Raw genomic sequence first — 24,081 nt, 5'->3', positions numbered from 1 at the left:
CCAAAGAAGAGCAACAAAGCTGGTGAGGAGTTTAGGGCACAAGTCTTATGAGGAGCAACTGAGGTCGTTTAGCTAAACAACTGGGGTTATTTAGCCTGGAAAAAAGGAGACTTGGGAGACCTTATTGCTCCCTACAACTACCCAAAAGAATGTTGTAATGTGGTGGGTGTCAGTTCTCCCAAGTCACTTCTCCCAAGTAACAAGCAATAGAACAAGAGGATACAGCCTTAAGTTGCACCAGGGGAGGTTTAGATTGGATACAAGGAAAAATTTCTTCACCGAAAGGGTTATCAGACATTGGAATGGGCTGCGCAGGGAAGTGGTTTAGTCAACATCCCTGGACGTATTAAGAGGTGTAGATGCGGAGCTTACGGACATGGTTTAGTGGTGGATTAGACAGTGTTAGGTTAATGGTTGGACTCAATGATCTTAAGGATCTTTTCCAACCTAAATTATTCTGCGATTCTATGACGACCCAAAAAAAACCGTTGTGGAAGCTAGAGCAGCAAAATGCAGCTCGGGTCTTTTGTTCCAAGGCCTCAGGAAAGTGACTGTTCTCCACTTCCTCCAGAGACTTGTGCTGAAAGTACCTAAGAGACAACCAAAGAAGCCTAAAGCATGTCTTTCTTTTAACACAGAATGAAAGCAGGCACTCAAAGGCAACAAAATCCTATATTTAAGAAAGAAAAATCACCAAATAGTCCTCCAAGTAATTTTACGCTACACATCTTCATCTGGAAATATAATGCAGCAGCAAAGTGGTGAGAAGCCCACTGCCCCATGATCATGTCCAACTATGAGTTGCACAGGAGACTAAAAATTAAACGTGTAAGATATACACAAGTCTGACAAGGAATTCACCGTTACAGAAATCCTTTAGATAATGAACTCTATGAAAGGTCTTAAAATAGTGAGAATATCAGTGAAGGAACACAGAAGAATCACATGAAGCTCAAAAATCCTTCAAAAAGCGTATTCCACAAAATTACTTTTAACAATTGTTTATTTAGAATTCTGCCCAAAAAAGAAAATTTTCAGACAACCAGTCAAAAAAACATGGTCCAGGTGTATTCTCTAATAACAATCTTCTACTGCTAACCCCCTCCCCCCTGCCACTGAAGAACATTTTAATGTTCTAAGCTTAAGATAACATTCTTACTTCTTTCTATAGGAATTTCACACAACGGCGTGAACTGCTTGAAATTAAAACGCCTGAAAGTTAACAGCATTCTGAAGATGAAATAAACAGCTCTAAATAGAAGCAACACAATTTCTGCCAGTTATTAACAATTACAAACAACAAACCAAAAAACCTAAAACCTAAAAACAATCACACTTATTTGAAACACAGTTATCTCTTCCTCAACTCATTCAGATTGCTATGCTACTTAAAACCCATTCCAGTTCTTCAGGACCCATCAGTAAAAGACAACCCTGCAGCAACCCTGCAGCAACCCTGCAGCAACCCTGCAGCAACCCTGCAGCAACCCTGCAGCAACCCGCACAATCCTATCTATGCTGGTAAATTCTCTCTTACATTTTGTAAGATGGCTCCTACTACCCCGTACCTCAGAACACAGCGCATTGAAATGCTTCCTAATGACAATACTTTCCTTCAAAGTCCTAAAAGACTAAGACATTAACCACTACAGAGAAACCACCTCCGTAGCTGGAATAGAAAGCACAAGGGAACACACATACATTGTTGAATTTGGGAGTTGTTCTCGCAACCAAACAAATTTACACAAGACCAATCAAGAAGTGTTTAAATTTTGGGTTTATGCTGTATCTTAATAAATGAGCACCTCAATAATCATTCTGTATCTTTTTTCAGTTTTGTTTTAAATCTTAACTTAACAATTACTAAAAAATGCCCTTGGACTAATTAACACAACCTTACAAATTACTTCCAATATTTTTATATGAGTGTTTTTCACAATGCAGCCTCTACAAACAAAATAAGTATTATTCAAACTGTTCCGACATAGTACAAAAATGTGATTATCAGTTGAGTACAGCAGTAAGAATTACTTTAGTGCAGTATTTATTGTGCTTTAGTAACTGTGATGTGAGTAATTGCATGTTTTTCCAAAATCATTCATTAATTGTGTCATCTACTTCTACATCCAGGAATTCTGCTTAGAGGACAGCAATTCAAGGAGGCAAATGATAAAAGTATGTCTCCACTTGTGCAACTGTTAGCTGCCCCCCCAAATCATAGGCTGGAACACAGCCAATATATATGACCCTTCTACAAAATAAAGATCCCAAAGGAAAACACAGATGATGTCAGAGTCCATGAGCTCATTCGACTAGAACCAAAACCTTAAAAGATCATTGCTTGCACTCAGTACTCCTTACGGAAACCAGAGTCATGGGGAAAAAAAAAAAAAAAATTAAAAGATCTCCAACTACTGATGTAGCATCAGTTTCCTCCAATACTAACAGTACAATAATTTTGGTAAAATCCCATCCCTCCCGAGGAATGCAGTAGTAAACAAAGTTCACAGGTATATACCATACCATGGAGTCCTAGCTGGATTCACAATGCTTCCAGAGTCCAAAAGCCTACATGACAACTCATCAACCTCCTCTGGCAAGACCTGAGGCTGAGGTTTCACATTCTGGGGCAATTGCGTCACTTTTTTCTGCTAGGTTATTTTTCAGTTGGATCAGTTCCCCACACAGCTGCACGTTCAGCTGTGCCAGCACAAAGCAGAGAGCAGCAACAAGCAGACGGGGGGTGCCACCAAAGACACGCCCAGGGAACAACCAGTTTGGAAACCTCTGAAACAATTAAACAGCTGGGGAATAGCTGCCTCAGTAAAAAAAAAAAAAAAAAAAAAAAAAATAGGAGGAAGACATCTGATTAGAGTTAAGAAAATGCTACTGAGGAAACAGAACAGTTTTTCACTGGGAGGAGTGAATGTTCTCATTTTGGGAAATCCTGAAACCAAATTCTGACCAGTAATGATCAAGATGATGAAAGCTGGGCACAGAAACCACCTTGAACATGCTTGCTTAGCTGAACCAATCTGCCTTGGTTATAATCATCATACAAGTCAGTGGCTCACAGTATTCAAAATCTCCAAAAAGATTGATGCTTTGCCTTGGACCTTCTCCTAAGAGTAGCAGAGTGCAATTAACAAGACAATTCAATTGCATGGCTGCAGAGAAAAGTCTTTAGCTAACAACAGCAATCCAAACATGCTGCATTTTGGGAAAACTACAAGCTCTGGACCAGCTTCGGAGATTTTAAAGGCTAGGAAAAAACACTGTGATACTGTAGTCTAACCTCAGATATAATGCAGAGAATACACTTCATCCAGTCATTTCTGATGTAAACTCACAACTTCTGTTGGAGACAAGTACTTCTTTTTTTTGGAAAAAAAAAGCATATTAAATCTGGACTTCAGCGGCTATAAGTGACAGAAAACATAATGCACTTCAAGAGAAATTGCTACAACCTTCAACAAGTTTCATTTAAAAATATAAATATATATGCTAGATGTATTTAGACTTCAGCAAGGCATCAGCCACGAACTTCCTCCACATTCCAAGGCAGCCTGCCCCTAACTGATACTCCCTGCTTACACGCAGCAAGAGAAGTGTTTGCCTGGTTAGTTCCGATAATGACATGCAGCGACCTGCCACAAATCTTTCTCAAAAGTCCCTCTTTTCTGGGGTATGAGTCCTAATTCTTATAAAGAAATGACCTACAGTCTTTTTTACTACATTTATAAGAAGGTATTAGCTACATGAAAATACCAACACACAACGAATACACCCAACTGAATGATCCACATCTGTCAACATATCTGTGAAAAAAATGAGACAGATCAAACCAGAAGAAACTACAGACATGAAACCCAATAGAACTGTTATCAGCCAAGCCTTGCTTCATCCTGATCACTGGTCCAACTTCCGCAATCAACTAACAACTTTGGTCTGCTTCGCACAAACTATATTGCAAACGCTTTTAAACAAAGAACACTGACACATTTGCCTTTATTAAAGACGCATCTTTTCACACTATATACAAAGGTGTAGACATTTATTAAAGATATTTAATTGAATAAATAATAGGCTTCCATGGAAAAAAAAGTTGTTCAGCATTAGTAATGCTACTATCTTGTGATATTTTATTGATTACATCCAATTTATTAAATAAATCAGTTTCTCCACAACTTTGTCGAAGACTAACTTCAGACTAGACAGATTTATAGTTCTGAAGGTCATCCTTCCTGCTTCAGCATTTTACACTTCTGGAAGTTCAGGACTTAAAAACTGAATTAAATATACATTAGTGCGATTAAAACGTTTCTGAACTCCGTTTAATTTTCAGTTCCCAAGCATATAAAATTTAACTATAATTGCAATTAGAATATATGATAATTAAAGTAACAGAATTTATAGAATGGAATAAAATTTTATTTCTACTTCAAATTTATAATTTAAACATACCAGCATTCTACTTTGTTCAAATAACAGTAGTAAATTAATTATAGAACACTTATGAGTTTTTGCAGTGTGGATAATACTTTTACTGTCTTTGGTATTGGAGTTCAACAACTGTTGTGAACAAGAACATGTGTCCCTCACCTAATAAAAAAAACCCCAAACCTGTAACTTCCCTTTTCCCATCAATTACAATGACTCCAGTATTATTTTCACTACTATCCCATTTCTTTGAAAATAAAGATACACTTTTTTTTTTTTATATACTTCGTTACTAAGTTTTTTCACTTTTTGAGACTTCTTTCATGATTGAGACGTGTCTTTAAACAGGCATCTAAGAAAATACAAAGTATTTTAAATTCAGGTTTTTAATGCCTGTACGTTTCTTCCCACACAGTTCTGCCCATGTTTGATTATGGTTCTGAAGAACTGGTATTTTCAACCATTATTTATATTTTTTTAGGCTTGTTCTTAAAATTATATACACAGTAAAAAGCAGACTCTCCATCAGTAAACCTCTCCTCTGATCCATAGCAACACCTAGTCCTGTCACTTTTAACTGTTATCAACTCAACAGCAAAGATAACACAGTACAGCCCACACTCCTGCCCTGTCTTTGGTAAGTAGAGTATAACCAATAAGCCATACTGCACTCACATCATAGCAAGTTGTATTAGGCTAATCAGAAACAGCAGAGTAAGTTGTTAGCAGAGGGGGTGCTGGGAATTTTCATAAAATAAAATGAAATAAAATAAAAACATGGGATCAGACTATTCTTCAGTAAATTCTATAGTCAGCATATTGCCGTGTTCTCTTCAGGTTTTCCCATGTCTCTGGAATTGGAAATAGCAGTGGTTATATCAGACCAGTAGAATGGGATGTAGGTACAAGTTGTGGATACTAAGGTTCCAAAGTTCCCCATGTATTCAACAGGAAGAGACAGATGTTTCAACCACTCAAAGCCTTCTGAATTTACACACTGAATCTAGATAACTGCAAATTCCTCCACAGTAATATCAAAACTAAACATTTGTCACCCAAAAAATGAAGGTGAGGTAGATTTCCAGGAACCCTACCTCACACTGTTTTATGTCAGACTGGACATATATACACACTGTTATGAAACGGTCCACAGCTAGCCTGAATCACTAAGCAGTGCTTTTGAACTACTGTCAGTTACAAGTCATTTCCTTATTTCTACATCCCAAGGTAAACCAGTATTTTTGTGTGTTTAGAAAAAGGGGTGGGGTGGGAGTAGACATTTTTGGGGTTGGGGTGTTGTTTGTTTCCTTACACAAAGTCAACCAGAACTGCATTCATATTAAAACTAAATGCAACAACAATAAAAAAAAAAAAGACAACCCAGGAAAAAAAAAATACATTCTGACCTGTTCTAATTAGCTAGGTAGAGTAAGATCCAAAAAGGCTTTCTATTCATCCATACCTCCCACAATGACTGGGAGGCAGGCAGCTCTCAGACCCTGGGTCTGACACCCAGCGTGACATGAAGTGGAAAGAGGACAAGCTGAAGATCTAGCCCTATGTCTCAGTCAGCAACACAGCAGAGCATCTTTGAGAATCCACACCACTACCAAAAAAGCCTTCTACTGACCCACAAGCAACAAAGCACAAACGTCTGTACATTTCTATGGCTGCAAGGATGGCAAAAAACATTAAAGTCATTTCAAAATCTGATGAAGCAGAGACCTAAAAACACCCACAACCACCCCCAAACCCCTATACCCATTCTTCCACTCAATATTTAAAGAGAACTTGAAACACACTTTAAGTGGACATTTTTGCTTTTGAATTAACACTTTCAGCCTAGCCTTACCTGTTGAGATTGTGGACATACAAGGAAGCAGTAAGACAGGCTCTCGTCTTATGCACCTGAGTCTCCCACCCCCCACAGGAAACCTTCAGAGGCATGGGGGGTTCAACTGCTTGTACAGTCATGTAATAATGAACCAGAGAAATGACGCAGGCAGTATGGTAGTGCTGTATAACATGAAGAAACTTTCGTTTTTTTCAATTAAAATAAAAAGAAAAGAACAACTCGCTTTTGTAAAGACATCATCAGTCTTATTCTGTTATGGGCTTTGAAATATAGCACAAACCAAGAAAACAGTGAGTTATCTAAATATTTTTCATTCTGTTGTGTCATCTATATCTAATGACAATCCCCCAATGACATTTATCAGAAGTACTGAAAAGCCTTACCTTTTGGATAATCTTCCAATAAGAGGTTGAAGTGACCTAACTGACAAAAGAAATCAGACTCGACCTTTCCTTCAGCTTTCAAAATTAGCGATTCATAGCAGCGAACAGCCTAGGAAAAAGAAATACAAGGTTTTCAAAATTCTGTATTTAACTAAAGCAAATAACACATTTTCTGAGAAATAACAAAGATTCTTGTTAGTCTGCAAGGCAAGAAGTCTACAAACACTCTCAATAACGCAGTTAGCATTACTTTTCAAAAAAGAAATGTAACATTTCAGACGGAATAGATTTGTTAGTTCACTGATTCTAATGCAAATTGACAGCAAATGAACAATAGTTTTCTCTGGTTTATTTGTGGTCTCCAGAAGCATTCAATTTCCCAAGCACAAAACAAACCTCAAACATACATGACAATTTTTAATTTAAAAAAATCAACGAAATGCAAAAGGATGGATTTTATTTATTCTTTCCAACCTGCAAGAAAGAAAACTCTCTGATTTTATTCTCATTCTGTGTTTTTTTTTTCTAAAGGAGTCACATTTCATTCTATCAGATATTTCACTAGTTTTTGCTAAACTGAAGAATATGCTACCTCAACATACTAGCTTAGGCAATTTATAATATTTATATTTATCTATACCTTAGCATCCATTTCCCAAAACCTGATTCTTTTCACACACCTCTATCATGTCATAAAATGCAGTTTACTACCTTCTACTTAATATATGGTTACTGTAGACTAACTAAAGCTAAAGTTAGAAATGTAAATCCAATTAGAAAATAGTTCTACTTTGAGAAAAGTTGCCCGAGAAGTTTTTAAGCAGCACACACAATCAAAGCATGTTCTGCACTGCAAACACATTTTTAACAAACTGAACCAATACCTTCTATTCACCACAGTGGTTATGATCTTTTACCTATTATATTCTTACCTCATGACCCTACTTCATTTTAGGAATAAATAAATAAAATCAGTTTCCCAACTTTTTGAACTTCTAGTTTCTTGCTTTTGAACATACTAGCCATTAAAATGAAGTAGCTGAATAAACTTAAATGGCAGGGAAGGTCTTTTGCACCGGCAGAAGACTTCACAGATCTCAAAAGCTTGACAGACTTCCAACAAGTTCTAATTCTAGCTGGTTAATCCATTACTTTCACCAGCTCATGGTCTGACTATGTTAAATATTTGGTTGCAATTATGAACCGCTTGATTTTAATATATTACAGTAATCAAAGACCTTAATACTTAATCTGAAATGATGAGCTTCCTTAAGTCATTTTATTAAAACTGGAAATTCAAAAGGGGAAAAAAGATGGTCCAAATACTAAAATAGTAGTCTTGCCCGTATTTGTGTTTTTTTCTTTGTGTACACTTGTATTAATCATTGAAATGAGAAATGTCAACAATAAAATGAGGAAATGTTAAGAAATAGTTAAAACACACTTGTGGAGAATCCAAACTACTGATCTAATCTGTACTTTAATTTGCCATTTTTACCCTAGTTTTAAATTTATTTTTTTTAAATAGTAAGCCATAGTAAGATAGGCCTTGCTGTACTCGATGGACACAGAGCCATGTGTGCAACCAGATGAGTGGGTCTCAGTTTGCATCCCAGGCTTGAAATGTTATTACATATGCTTTCACTTACTTCCAAGTCCAGAACAGCCTTACTTTATGGTTGTTTTCAGAAACAAAGTTCTGGTGGATAAAAACAAAGCTATCTTGCTGCAAAATTGCAGCAAAGCGGGTAACATCTATATTAAATCTATTAGGTGTATGTGCGGTATTAAAATGATTTAATAAAACCATTTAAATTACATATTTCAAAGTGTAGTTATTTGGCCATATTCTGAAGATATTAAATTGAGATAAGTATTTGCCACTATATCTAAAAAATGCTGCAGATTTTTTCATTCATGGTGCATGTTTTGCCTTAGCATACTGCACTGGAAGGACTGGAATTCTGCTGATGGTTAATTGAAGCTACTACTCTTAAATGCCTGTTGCAGTCAGCCAACTCTCAATCTAAAAAATATGATCCCTGGAATGAGACGCAAAGCACACAAGCTTAAAGTGAGTTTCTTAACTATATGTGTGTATGAACTGATTCTCCAACATTCTGGCTCCCCAGTTGAAGCTATTCCCATTTGCAAATGTTTTAATGCAGAATCTTGGGGTTTGTGCCTTGCTTCCTCTCCCCACTTTTTGGTCTCATCTCTCAATTTGTACAAATCGGAACAATTCTTGCTGGTGCCCCTAATGTTACTGTCATGGATTAATTTGCAGATAGGCCTTCCTTTTTCTAATGATATGCAATACCTGCGGCAGCTGCTGAAGAGAATACTCACACTATGACATTTTCTTACACTAATATTTTGCCTTCTACAATTCAGTCACTGCTCAGAGCGCACAGAAACTGCTACCACAACAGGTATCTTACAAAAACTGTTGGAGAGGAAGTTGGGGTAGTTTATTTCCTGAATTAGATGGCTGCATGTATTTAAAGGGAACTTGACTTTATGAACGAATGTAACAGAATTTTTCTATACAGATGTTCAAGGAAATTATGAATCACATGCACTTAAGCAGCTAAGCATCAAGGGACCCTTAACATTTCCCCAGCCCCTTTTTACGTAAATCCTCATTAAAAGATATATCACAAGCATCTGAAGCACTACATATAGTAGGGATACAAAAAGCTGTGCCCAAGTCTTTCACGCAACTCAAACCAATTCTCAATAAGGCAAATTTTCCTTTAAATTACACTTTGCAGATACCACTAAGCCATCTTACTAATGCCAGCACTAGGCAAGGCATAGTACACCACAGCTGCAAAACAGAACTTCCTCTTTAAGTAACAGTTAACTGTTACTGTAAGAGCATTTCAGCTACACCGGTTAAGTACACCCTCTCGGTTATCTCTAACCTATTTGCAACATTATCAGGAAAACACATTTATGCAAACTTAAATTGTGAAGGTTGTTTCATATGAATTTTTAAAATTCTTCTAGCACATTCTAACAAAATGAAACAGAAACTAGGAGCAAGCTTTACTTCCTCAATGCGAAGACCAAAGTCAACCTCCGAGTCTCTGGAGGATGAGCAGACTAGTCAGTATGTGGCTCTTGCTCTTTCTAGTAGCCAGAGCAGATTCACTTAGACAAACTGATTTATCCAACTTTGGGATTGGTTGAGAAACTTTCTTCCCCGTTAAACCCCCTCCATAAACATCTTCAGGAAGGAACAAGTATTTTTCTGTACAGATAAGAATTTGTCTCTTAGTTGAATGAACAGATGCAAAGCATTTTGAAGAGGGAGGTCACAACTACACGTATCTGTATATGATTTCTTTGAAGGAATCATAAAAAGATCTCATTTCAATAGATCTGTAACTGTAAAGGCCATCTACGGCACCACTTGTGCAACCAATTTAAATCATCCTGAGACACTAAGAATTCTAAGGAAGTTTAAAACCCCTCAGGATTTTAAGTATTGTTATTTCTCCAAATAAGTGCACTCAATGGAGCCAGCCTTGAGAATTGCTAGTATTGACAAATTAAGAAGAGAAAGACCCTGAAATGAAAAGGAAGATTGCTACAGAACGTCGTACACTTCCTTCCCTTTGTTCAAGGCTGCATGAAGATAGAAGGGAAACCTGAAGAATTTAGGAACTTGGCAAAATAATCACCCACAGCTGCTTCGCAGTGTGGCAACTAGGGCAGAAGCAGGAAACAAATACAGGCATGGCTGCTGGAAAAAAAAAGTCATTTATATGATACAAAAAAACCAGTAATACTCATGTTTTCTGCCACCTGCTTGATTAAAAGCAAACTGAAGTAATACACCATTGTCGACACTGCTGACATGACAGTTACAAACCCCACTTATGACATCATAGTTCATGACTGGGGTAAATCTGATTTCACAAATTCAACCACCAGTACTTAGGACACATTTAAATATAATATAGTGAAGAAAAAGTCTTAGTTTATTTGTCAACTGGGACAAAGGTAGCAAAACATCCTTTTGAGTTCACAAAACAAAAAAATAATTCCATCATCATCTTTAAAATGCACTACCAAATCCCTGTATGTTCACTACTTATTATCCCAAAGGGAAAGGAACTGGAATACTTTTTCCCTCTGTTGTAAGAGGAACGTTCTCACCTACCCATCCCCCCAAAGAACTCAAACCAAACAAAAACAACCCCATAAAACAAATGCAAATTTTAGCTACTATTGACATGATTTCTTTTAATGAAGAAAAGACCCTAGATTTGGGAATAAAACAACAAAAAAAAAATCCAACAGATAAGCCCAGAATTCTAAGTTTTGTATACAGAGGTCACTGATACATAGTACAGCTCTATTGCATCAAGGAAAAGGATGATGTTATTTCTACTTCAACTAATATGAAGAAAAAACATTATTACTGGTTGCAGTGATACTGCAATTATTTGTATTTTACAGCACAAATTCAAACTACTGCTAAACAATTGTATTAAAAATAAAACATATCAAGACAGCTTTTTTGAATAGTTTATAAAGATGATGTAATGATGTCCTTTCTTACTCTTGACAAGCATGATTGACTAAGATGAAAGTAGCAGGACTAAATGGCCCAACACACCAAAAAGTTAATAATTAACTCTTTAATATATTAATGATATGAAAATGGAGGACTGCACTGAGTCAGCAAATTTTTACTTAAAACAGAAAAAAAACATTGCCAACCACAGAAAACCAAAAAAACTCCAGCAATATAAATCATTAGTATGGCAACAGCTGGGCAGTAAAATGTCCAGTGAAAGAAATTATTTGAACTTTACTGGGTAATAAATAAACCACTGAAGAAAAAGTTAGTACTTTCATGCAGACAACTTAGTGTAAAATGACAAATTCAAAGTTCCTAGAACCTTAAAGTTCACAACAGAAAACACTATTGCCTATGTAAGATAAGCCTTCTATCGTGGCAGGGGGAACAAACAAACAGATCCTGCTTCTTTTTTCTTGTTTCTCTAGAAAGCAATAACCTGAATGGATGGGCTTTGCAAGCAGGTAATGAGAACTAGAAGCACGAAAAAAAATTCCATGTGAAAAAAAATGTGGAGAGACACCAGTGGAGACTCTTCACAGATGAGATGCATACTACACTAATGCTTAGAAATTAAGTGTTAATTAGCTCTTAAGGGATAGTTTACCCTTCTGGAAAACAAACTCATTAGGTAGACAGTGCTGGACACTGAAGCAATGATCACACTATCTACTGCCAGTCAGACTGAGGGGTACCTACAGACCACAAAAGCAGAAGCTAACGTATGTGCTGGGCTCATTCTCCCCACCTCAGTATCAAAAGATGTTCTGAAAGGGTTCTCTTCCTTACCTTCCTCCATGCCACAATTCATCAAAATGCACACGTGATTTTCTAATAACAATGACAACAGCTACCATCCCGAGAACCTCCTGATTCAGTTCTAGCTCCTGCTCTGCAACAACAGAAGTGTGAACAAGGCCCCTTTCAGCTAAGCAAGGAGGAAAAAAAAAGGATTAGCCTGGATTCTTCAAAAGTTAAACTATTTTTCCCCCATCAGTGACTGGCTGGATAAACACCACCTCCTGGGCTGTAGACAACTTAAAAGAACACCTCATTTACTTCTGCCGAGAAAAGCATACAATTCATATTCAATTGAAGATAACCTGTATTAATTCCGCAGATCCTCTGCTGAAGGCTCTCATATTATGCATGGATGGCCCAATACTCTTAACTTCCCTTACTTTCTTACTCAATATCAGTTCCCACTACAGCTTTCAAAGCTTCTTTATATGCTCTCTATCTTTGTGAAGCTCATACTGTGTTATGTAAAATTTCTCTCTCAACACAGGTTTACTCTCCTTGTATTTCAAATATGGACTATATTATAAAATAGACTCAATAAGAGTGTTAAAAGTACAGGGTGCTAGCCACAAACAGGCTCATGCCCCAAAAGACTTAGGCCTCAAGAAGGAAAAACATGACCTGAGCTCTTTGGAAACTTTGTTCTTGCAAAATTTCTATGGTATATTGGAATGTCTGCTAATAATATTTAAGTTCATCAAAAGTCCTTATCATTTCAGGCCCAATAAATAGTACAGAACAATGGAAACTGATCCTCCTCATACATTTCTCAAGAAATGTATCATCAATTTTGGCCAACTTATTTTCCCATGATTACTGCTTCATGAAACAGGACACAAGAATAAATAGTGCAAGCAATAAAGAAGAAAAGCAGTCGCACACATTATGCATAGCTTGATGATAACAAATAAGATTAATTTCCTTTAAAAGCCACTACTGTGGTCTAGCACTTATCTACCTGAGGCATCATTTGAAAAAAATATTTGTTACATCTTCAGTATAAACTGGAAGTAGAAAAGATGAAGCAGCAAACAGTAGAAGTAAGGCTAAGATTGCTAAGTTTACAAGCGAAAATTAACACAAAAGCTAACTGAAAGGTAAACAGCACAAATGGAAAACGTTCTAGAGACTGGTGTGAAAGAAGCATACTACCACCGTAAGAAACAAAAAGTAAAATAGAAAAAATTAATGATTTAGAAACCTACTGCAGAGAATTAGTATCATCAAAACAAATGCTACAGTCAGATGGAGGACAGGAGACAGTAGCAACTTAGAAATAATTCTTCCTGAAGCCAATTATCATTGAAAAGATGAGGCATAATACTTCATAAAAAGCACAGAACTGCAAAACAGATTACAAAATGGAATACATGTGAATGAATGATAAATGGAGAAAAGTGACGTTTTAGCAGAGGGGGAAAAAACCCAACAACTTGCCACCACTAAATCAAGAACACTTATTATCAACTATGAGACATTCTTTACAAATGTTTTCTGTCCAACAGATGTAAACTCAATAGTGTAGGCTTCTCAAAGAAAAACATAGGAAACTTAGTCATTTTCAACCAACAGTGTCCACAACCAATTGCATTTTGATGAAAAAATTGTTGACTGGGAGTTAATGCAGTGAATAACTCCGCATTGTCTTGGGTTTAGTGATCATGAAATGGTCAAGTTTTCAATACATAGTGATGTAAGGAGGGGGGTTAGCAAAACCTCCACCTTGGACTTCCGGAGGGCGGACTTTGACCTGTTCAGAACACTGGTTGAGAGAGTCCCTTGGGACTGGAAGGTGTCCAGGAAGGCTGGACGCTCTTCGAGGAGGAAATCTTAAAGGCCCAGGAGCAGGCTGTCCCCAAGTGTCGCAAGTCTAAAGGGTGGGGTAAATGGCCAGTCTGGATGAATAAGGAACTTCTGATGGGACTTAAGAACAAAAGGAGGGTTTACCACCTTTGGAAGAAGGGACAGGCAACTCAGGAGGAGTACAGAGATCTCGTTAGGTTATACAGAGAGAAAATTAGGAAGGCAAAAGCCCAGCTGGAGCTCAACTTAGCCACTAACATAAAGGACAACAAAAAAAGCTTTTATAAATACATCAACAAAAAGAGAGACAGGGAGAATCTCCATCCCTTACTGGATGCGGGGAGAAAATTTGCAACCAATGACAAGGAGAAGGCTGAGATACTTAATTCTTTGACTCTGTCTTCAATAGTCAAACCAGCTATCCCCAGGGTGTTCAGCCTCCTGAGCTGGAAGGCAAGAATGGAGAGCAGAACAACCCACCCATAATCCAGGAGGAAGTAGTCAATGATCTGCTTCTGCACCTAGACGTACATAAGTCTATGGGGCCGGATGGGATTCACCCAAGAGTACCCAGGGAGCTGGCGGGAGAGCTCACCAAGCCTCTCTCCATCATTTATCAACAATCTTGGTCAACAGGGGAGGTATCAGATGACTGGAGGGTGGCTAATGTGACGCCCATCTACAAGAAGGGTCGGAAGGAGGATCCAGGGAACTACAGGTGTTGTCAGCCTGACCTCGGTACCAGGAAAGATCATGGAGAGGATCATCTTGAGTGAGCTCTCACGGCAAGTGCAGGGCAGCCAAGGGATAAGGGCCAGCCAGCATGGGTTTAGGAAAGGGAGGTCCTGCTTAACCAACCTGATCTCTTTCTATGACCACGTGACCCGCCTTCTGGATGCAGGGAAGGCTGTGGACATTGTCTATCTGGATGTCTATCTGGTAAGGCCTTTGACACCGTCCCCCACAGCATTCTCCTGGAGAAGCTGGCGAATCATGGCATAGACAAGTGTACTCTTCGCTGGGTTAAAAACTGGCTGGATGGCCGTGCCCAGAGAGTTGTGATTAATGGGGTGAAATCCTCTTGGCAGCCGGTCACCAGTGGTGTCCCTCAGGGCTCAGTTTCCGGGCCGGTTTTGTTTAATATCTTTATCAATTATATGGACAAGGGGATTGAGTGCACCCTCAGTAAGTTTGCAGTAGACACCAAACTAGGTGGGAGTGTTGGTCTGCTTGAGGGTAGGAAGGCTCCACAGAGGGACCTGGACAGGGTGGATCGATGGGCCAAGGCCAACTGTATGAGGTTTAATAAGGCCAAATGCCGGGTCCTGCATTTTGGTCACAACAACCCCAAACAACGCTACAGGCTTGGGGAAGAGTGGCTGGAAAGCTGCCCAGCAGAAAAGGACCTGGGGTGCTGGTGGACGGCCAGCTTAACAGGAGCCAGCAGTGTGCCCAGGTGGCCAAGAAGGCCAACAGCATTCTGGCTTGTATCAGGAATAGCGTGGCCAGCAGGAGCAGGGAAGTGACCGTGCCTCTGTACTCGGCACTGGTGAGGCCTCACCTCGAGTACTGTGTTCAGTTCTGGGCCCCTCTGGACAAGAGGGACATTGAAGTGCTGGAGCGTGTCCAGAGGAGAGCTACCAGGCTGGTGAGGGGTCTGGAGACCAGGTCACATGAGGAGAGGCTGAGGGAACTGGGCATGTTTAGTTTGGAGAAGAAGAGGCTGAGGGGAGACCTCATTGCCCTCTACAACTACCTGAAAGGAGGTTGGAGAGAGGTGGGTGTTGGCCTCTTCTCCCAGGTGAATAATGACAGGACCAGAGGAAACGGTCTGAAGTTGCGGCAGGGGAGGTTTAGGTTAGATATTAGGAAGAATTACTTTACTGAAAGAGTGGTCAGGAGCTGGAACAGCCTGCCCAGGGAGGTGGTTGAGTCACCATCCCTAGAGGTATTTAAGAAATGTGTAGATTTGGCACTTCAGGGCATGCTCTAGTGGCAGAGACTGTAGGTTGTTTGGTTGGACTCGATGATCTCAAAGGTCCTTTCCAACCATGAAGATTCTATGATTCTATGATAAATTCCGACATCACCCTTAGGACGCAACACCTTCCCCCCCATTACTTCTTTTAAATACAGTAAGATATACTTACAAGTGTAGATGAATACGAACGTACAGAAAAACTTCCATTATACAGGAAATTAAAACAAATTATAAACTATCAGCAAACCAAATGCTCTCTTATCCTGTCCCTGAAAACATTTCATAATCTGAAGACTCAGATGATTCTCATGAATTTTGTATAGAATTTTATCATTCCATATCCTGCATAGGTTGTTTTGTTTTTTTAAAACAACTTTTTTTAATGTAGCAGTAGATTTTTCATAGGCAATTGAAATAGCTGAGTTTTATCTGAGAATAATAGGAACAGTTTTTGTTATTTTTACCATAATAATTCTATTTCAAGTAGAATTGCAGCACCTTAATTTAGCAATTGATCTGGAGCTAATGAATAGTTCACCACACACTAAAAGTTTAAGACTACTAAATCTGATTTTATTTTAGCAACACTTTAACTATACCAACATAGAACATCACAACTGAGGTGTAAGCATGTCATACTTCAGAACATTTAGACAGTTAACTTGATAAACTTATCTTTTTTGAAAATGTTAAACCAGTTGTATCTAGGAGGCTACAGATTTCAGTAAAATATCATACATCAAATAAATTGCTGTTTTCGATTTCAGTGGGTAAATACCTTTGGAAATACAATTAAGATCAACACAGAAAGAAAAAAAAAAAAAAAAAGAAGATAAAAGACCAATTAAAGCCAGAGTCTGCATTGATAGCTGCCTGTTTTACCTAGCAAAAAACTCCGAAGTTGAAATCTGAACAACTGTTACTTATGCAAAGACCTCCTGAACTGGACACAAGTCTTTGGAAATGTAACACTGACTATCAGCTACCAACCATAAAATCAACAATGAAACAATGAATAAAGAAGCTTGAAAAAAAAGTATTAAACACAGAACAGTGTACATACATATACATAAGAAAATGCCTACAAAGACTGACACAAATATATATTTGTGAAAATACTTTGCTTCAGACTAAACAGAATGATCTTCTGTGTTTTTGTTTGAATACAAGGTGATATAGAAGAGCAGCTGTCACAAAATATTAGAAAACTACTGATTGCTCTGCCAAAGGTGCACAGTCTAAAATTCAGTTCCAACAGGGTTCAAGTAGCACAGGTGCCCCGGTTTTCAGAAATAAATATTGTTGGTAGCTTAGCCCAAAAATATAAGGAAAAGATTTACTTTAGAAGAACGGAGATGAAAATGGGTTAGAAGTTGTTTACGAAGAAATTGTAAAAAAAAAATGCTAATAGGGTGGGAAGCATGGAGTTTTCAACACCACAGGAGACATAAAATTGGTAAAGGTACATTAAGACACAAAGGATAAAAAAACCCATCTAAATTGAAAGAACCTGGTTTCAAATACTGAAATAACACTATTTCTAAGAGTCTCAGAATGCTAGTACTTCTAAAGTTGGCACAGCCAGTATTCCAGGAAGGGTGCCCCACAATGATCTTCCATCACGTCACCAAAATCTCACATACAGGTAACCACTCCACACATAATGTTCCTTTTTCCACTGTCATTCATACATACTCCTCTTGCAACTGTTTAATTATGCTTAGACAATGGGGATGCTGCTCACCTATAAAAGTGAGCAACACTGGAACATAACCAAATGTGCATGAATACGAGCTTGCATAGAAAAATGTTTTGGAGAATAACTTTATGCCCAGTAAACACCATGAAAAGCACTACAATAATTCCCATCAAGAGCTGTAGCTCTTCTCTGCCAATGCCTGCAAACACCCAGCCTTATCCCTCACCTTTCCCACCTCATGTGGCAGTTTGAAAGAAAAAAATATGCAATGAGGCAATAAGAACACAGTCCTCTGGATACAGTCACACAGCTAACGATCAGTACCACTTCTGAATGGAAGAGCTGGTGTACGTCATTCCAGGACAGAAATAATGTCCACTCGTGCTATGTAGCAATAATAGGTGTGAGGGGTACATTCATATAGATTTCAAAATTGGTATTTGTGCACTAGAAAGTGCAAGTCCAAATTATTTTAGCTACTAGTGTGCATTTGCATCATAATATGCACTAAACACCAAGTAAAATGACAGTAGACCCAAACATTACTCAGAAACCTGCCAACGGAGTCTTCTGATAAATAAAACTTCATACTGAATTTTCATAGGCAACACATCCTGAAGTATCCTTTAGCTGCGGGATAAATAGCTATGCAGGTTGTCAACACAGACTGTTTTCATTAACATTCCCCTGGAGCTGGATAGAAGACCTCCTTCTTGAATGTTTCCCAAGCCCTATCAAAGTTGACATCCAATATAGAGATGGACATTACCAAATATCAAGTGGAAATGCACATATCAAGCTTAACACCAATTCTCCGTGTATCTCTCTGTATTTTCAGGGATACCACTGAACTAGAAAATAGAGCCTGCTTCAAAGGACACAGTTCCTAGTAAGGACAGCAGGTCAAAAACCAATTCTATTATTGGTGAGGGCATGCTCAAAAGTTTCACCAAAAAAAAAAAAAAAACATTAAGAACATCTAATAAAGACATTCATCTAGGATACAAAAGACCAGGATTCAGAGCTTTGCCTAATTTGAAACAAAGATTACAAAGATTTATATTTGAGATGTCCATACTCATACCAAGTGCCTTAAGTATCAGACTCCAGCGACAACCTCACTGTTAAGCCAAAAGTCACCACAATGATTCACAGCAGGACAGAAGCAGAATGACATATTCTAAGCTTCCACCTATATGCAGAGAGCACTGTTCCACCTACCCTTTCCCTACCTGCAACGACAGTATAACCCTATGTAGACAAGGTGGATTTTATGATTTAAAACAAATAAACAACTGGATAAAGAAGAATGCAATCCATTAGAGGAAGGTACTGAGGAGTTCGGGGCCACACCACCATATGTCTTGGTTGAACCCTAATAAACATAGCCTTAATTAAAAGTTCTTCTCAATTTCATCATGCTGCTATTCCTTCCAACAGAAGGATTTGCAAATGCTCTTTTCTACCATGCCCAGCTGGAAAACAGACAATATTCCCTTCTGTTTGGCCTAACTTTCCATTACCCCATACTCTAGCTACTTAATGCACAATACTCCAATATTTGTGGACAAGAAGCCACCAATTCAAACCATTAATAGAACAGTGCTCAGTAACAAGGGCTTCTGCAACCAGACACACCTAAGTCCTTTATACGTAAGCCTAATTTAAGAAAAAAATATTAATAATGGTTGTGTTAGATTTCAATTTTAACAGCATAGGTTAAAAATTGTGAAATAACTGAAAATCCAAAAAAGGCATCCTCATCTTCAAACCACGATTAACTATAGAATTTTGTGAGTTTATCATAAAACTACCTCAAAAATTAGTCCCTACACTCCATAAAAAGCACTACACATCCCCAACATACCTATGTCCAAAGGCCAATCCTCCAAACCAGCTAAACCACTCAGACTTAAAAAAAAAAAAAAAAAAAAAAAAAAAAAAAAAAAAAGGGCAGTTTACACACTGTTGACTACATTTGCCAGTCCCAAACTTCACAGAAAATAGCTACTGGCTATCTTATTTCTTCAAAAATGTCTATTTGTAGGCTAAAAATTAAAAATTGCACAATGTAAGTGTAATTCCACTGTATGGAACCCAAATCTTTAACCTGCCATTTATCTTGTGTTGCACCCATTTCAGAGTGACTAAATCAGTATCTCTAAGCACTAAAACCACTGCTTGTCTCTCAGAGCCAGAGAGAAAATTCAAGTGTCTTTAAACAATTAAACTGGTAGAAAGCATTTTATAAACCCACTGAGATGCAAACTCCATCACCAGAGAGTTGAAATGGGACAAAGTATCCCAAAAGAACAGATGTACAGCATTCAACATCAGGAAGTTCAAAGGCTATTGGCACCATTCATAAATGAGCATGTGTATGCAATTCATACACCAAATGCCTCTGAAGACCTCTTTATGATATATTACTGTAAGGTTCGCATTTAAAATGAAATAATGATAGGAATAACTGAATTATATACATTTCAGACTTTTGCTAAGAAGCTTTTATTTTTGATGAAAATGCTGTATTCCACAGGATTCACTCCACAGAAGATGAGGTATTTTGGTAAGTTAAGTATCCGACTCTTCAAATAAAGCTGCAATAACTCAGGCCTTTAGGTGAAGGACCAATTCCTATATTGTTTACAGTGGCAGACATCATCAATATCAAGTATACATTAATGCAAAACCTTAGAAGGAACTTGAGCAGTTTGACAGGCAATATAGTTTCCGAAACACAACCAACTTGAGACTGCAAAAATGCACTGACACGGTGACCTGGGCATAAACTCATTCAGGAGTCTATCTTTAAAAAGACAGTTCCTGAACACTAAAAAGTTGACTGTCTCTATTCCCTTTATCTTTTTTAAACTTTTGGATGAATGGGGCATACCCATGTCTTCCACTTCACCGTTACTAATGTAATCTATCTTTGTTTACAGGTTAAATTCACCTTCAAAGCAGCTCTGCTCTCACCTTTGAAGAACTCAATGGCCTGATCATAAAAGATCTTTAAATTGCCAGAACACACCAGTGTGAAAACTGCAGTCAACAAGAACACTTCTCAATGCAAGAAAAGCTTATTTCCACAGAAGACTGGATTTTTTCAAGTACTGGTCCCAAAGAGCGGAACTAATAATTGTTAGAAAAGGTATGTCATCAACACAAGGTATGTGGAAAGGTGCACACACTTTTACACTCGCCTTCATTAATATACATAAAACACCCACCATACACTGTAGAAAAATCCCTGTCAAAACAGTATGTCACGATGAACAAGCAATTCCCCTAGAGAGGAAATGAGGAAAACAGCAAAACAAAACAAAAATCTATGAACCAAGCATGAGAGTCAGATACTGAATAAAGTTCTAAAGAGCACACTGGGCACAACTGCAGCAGCAGCAAATAAAAGCTCAGACAGAACAAAGGAGCAAGCAAGAGGGAGACCACAAGTGAGAGATGAAACCTTCATCAATGGAGAATGGCAGAGAAGGGAAGACGACAGATCACAGTTTACTCAAGTCCTGAACGACAGCACCCTCTTCACTGCCTTCTCATTCCATCCCTACTCCATCTGGCAGCACAACAGCCTCCCCGTTATTACTCACCTAATACATAGCATCTCCACATAATAATCATTTCAATCACGCCAGTCACTCAGAGAACAAGTGATTAGCCCTCTGCAGAGATTAGCTAATCTCTGCAGATTCTAATCTCTCAGATTAGAATCTCTCAGGCTAATCTCTCAGATTAGCCCTCTGCAGAGAACGTTTGGGGAGGATGAAAAAATACAAAAGTGAGAAAGTTTAAGAACATTTAAAAATGCATCAAATTTAAATTAAAAGACATTTTCAAGTAATCATAAAAGGCAAAGGGTAGCATGCAAGTCAGTCCCAAATGTCAATCTTTTCAATCCCTTTAAAATAAAGTGTCAACTGTAGTACAAAAGGTTCAATTTTCATAGCTTTCTGCAGTCACAGTTTTATTTATATCCAAAAAACGCAAACCCCCATCATTCTGGACTGCCTGTGGCCTGTCCTGTGCAAGCAACAGGAGGTGTGTAAGCTTTATGCTTAAGCTTGGAAACATGAACAACACTTGCATGTGCCAGAGAGATTACTTAAATTGTTGTCTTTAGGCCACAGATGGAGAACTGGCATCTCATGAAGTGCATGTGGCTTACAGGGAAAAAAAACTCCCAACTAGCGAGATCTGTGCTGCTGTTCAGCGCATGGCAAGGCTGAAATTGCTTTCAACTTCTTGGCCAATTAGCACCCGATAGCTAGGGGAGAAGCAGCTCCCACAGCCAGGGCCAGGTTGCACTGACTGGGGAAGGGCGCAGAAGACTGGGGGGCTTCCTCTGTTGTCTGTTGTTCCTTCCTCTCCTCATGCTGAGCAGGTGGAAGAACTCCTTAAGTGGTGTCTTTGACAGCTGAAGAGAAGAAGGCCCAGCCTTGCAGAAAAAGTAGAACCAGGAGGTATGCAAGTAAGCCAAGGAGTTCTAGAATCAAGGCAGAGACACCGGAAAGCACATTTGATATATTTGTTAGAAGTTGTAGGCATAAAATTTAAAATTTGCAGGCTAGTAAGACAAACCACACAGACCTGACTCTTAGTTTATGCTAAGAAGAGAAAAAAATACAGTTTACTGAAAATACGTTTGAAACTTTTTTTGCTGTGAGTTAAGTTGAAAAAACTAAAGTCTTTGTGGAATATTACAATAAAGTTTGCAGCTCTTGTTAATTTTCATTCCCTACCTCTCCAGATATAAAGACTTGGCTGCTAACTTTACACTAGTCCCTCTCACACCCATGTAGACTAAAAGGAGCAGGATCTCAACTCCTTTCTCCTTACTGCCATAATGCTTAACAGTACAGTTACACTGCAGAAGGTGCAGCAGGCATAAATATATTTCTCAAAATTTATTCCTTCTGCGTGTAATGGAATGAGGTTGGAGACTCTGGATCACAGTTTCCTACACTTGTTTCACATACATTTCAACATGCTTTCTGTTTTCCTGTGAGTCAGACCAAGCTCTACCTAAAATCCATTTTCGCAGGTATTTAATAGTGTCCAAGCACCACAAAATTCAACATAAAAGGTGAACTGCTGCAATATTAAGCATACTTATTGGTGGTAGCCTATCATTATCTCCATAATTTGCAGTGATACAATATTGGCCTTTGGACTGAATTTACAGTATTAATTTAGGTCTATCAACTGAGGTGAGGTGAGGACATTAGAAACACACCCATCAGCATGCCACAGATGGATTTTTCAAAGGCAATCTAGGAGGCATGTAGCAGTAAAACATTATACAACCATATAAGATCCCGAACTCTGCAGACTTATTAAAATTACTTAAAAAAAAAAACAAAACAACTCAAGTACCTAAACTATTGAATTATGAGGCAACAAACCAAGATGAGTATATGCTGCCAATGTAAGGCAGATGAATAGAAGCATACACAATTCTGGAGTTCAACAGAGGATAAATTTCCAACAAAGATAAAATAAGATGGCCATGGTAACAGTCAGCCCATAGTCAGTCAGTCTAGTCCAGCATCCTGTCTTCACATTTACTTCAATGGCACACGTACTAAATAGCAATAACAGAAGATTAGCATAGGTTTTACATGAACTCACATTCTTGAAAAAGAAGCAAAAGAAAAAGGTTACCATATAATAATATTTTCTTCTAGTACTTCCCCAGACTACAGCACTTTAAGTTTAGGAGCTTCCTGGGCACAGGTGGTACTGCTGTTCTTAACAGCTCTTCATGGATTTTCCTTCCATTAATTTGCCCCACCACTTTTTAAAACCATGTCCGTTCATTTAAGACTAAAATATTCTTCAACGAGGAGTTCCACGGATTAACTGCAAGGAACCATCTTCCTTTTGTTCTAAATTTGCTTCCTGGGACTTTCAGTTGATGCCCCCGAGCTCTTACAGTAGTAGAGAAAGCAAACAACCTGTTCTAAAAGCAGAAATATTCACACCATCTCAGCAGATTTGATCTACAGCATTCTATACAATTTTCCCATGTTCAGAAAAGATAAACTTAAATAAATTTAGAAGAGAACTGCAGTGGTAAGAGGAAAGACGAAGAGTCTCTCTTGCAAAAGGAAGTCAAAACAGCTCAAATTATTTAGTTTAGCAAATCCAAAGCTAGTATGACTGTTTTCTACAAGTACCAACAGGACAAACACCAGGGAAAGAGAAAAGCTATTTCAGCCTAACAACAATGTAGACAGACAAACAAACATGTATAAATTTAGACTGAAAATTCAAAAAGGATTTGAAGAAGCAAAAAAATATGATGTTGCACACATTTAAATGGAAGCAGTAGAGGCAAAGGGGCACTTTTTAAGTATTCCTCTTTTTAAATCACTTTTAAGACAGCGATTTTCATAAATGTAATGACAGTATATGTATCTATGTATCCATGACATAACTGCCTGCAACATGAAGGGACAGCCTTCAAAAAGAGCTGGAAACTCTCATGCAAACCTATGCATTCTT

The 24,081-nt window shown here is 38.2% G+C and overlaps 1 protein-coding gene across 19 annotated transcripts in view; it reads right to left on the bottom strand.

The window, feature by feature from the left end:
* The window catches only part of KDM6A (lysine demethylase 6A), a 162,083-nt gene that overhangs the window by 118,974 nt on the left and 19,028 nt on the right, over nucleotides 1-24,081 (bottom strand). For 18 of the 19 annotated variants that reach the window (XR_008468059.1, XR_008468058.1, XM_054211940.1 and 15 more), the window contains exon 3: nucleotides 6,679-6,787. Coding sequence is in view for 17 of the 19 variants with exons in the window: in XM_054211940.1 (XP_054067915.1) it covers nucleotides 6,679-6,787 (109 nt within the window). In the remaining 2 variants the exon portion in view is untranslated. Of the gene's footprint in view, nucleotides 1-6,292; nucleotides 6,457-6,678; nucleotides 6,788-24,081 lie in introns of those variants that run through there. The other variant, XM_054211993.1, reaches the window with a different exon arrangement.

Source organism: Rissa tridactyla, chromosome 1 (genome assembly GCF_028500815.1).
Source record: "Rissa tridactyla isolate bRisTri1 chromosome 1, bRisTri1.patW.cur.20221130, whole genome shotgun sequence".
NCBI lineage: Eukaryota > Metazoa > Chordata > Aves > Charadriiformes > Laridae > Rissa > Rissa tridactyla.
Note: the sequence above shows the minus strand (reverse complement) of the source record. Positions and strands in the feature narration are given on the sequence as shown.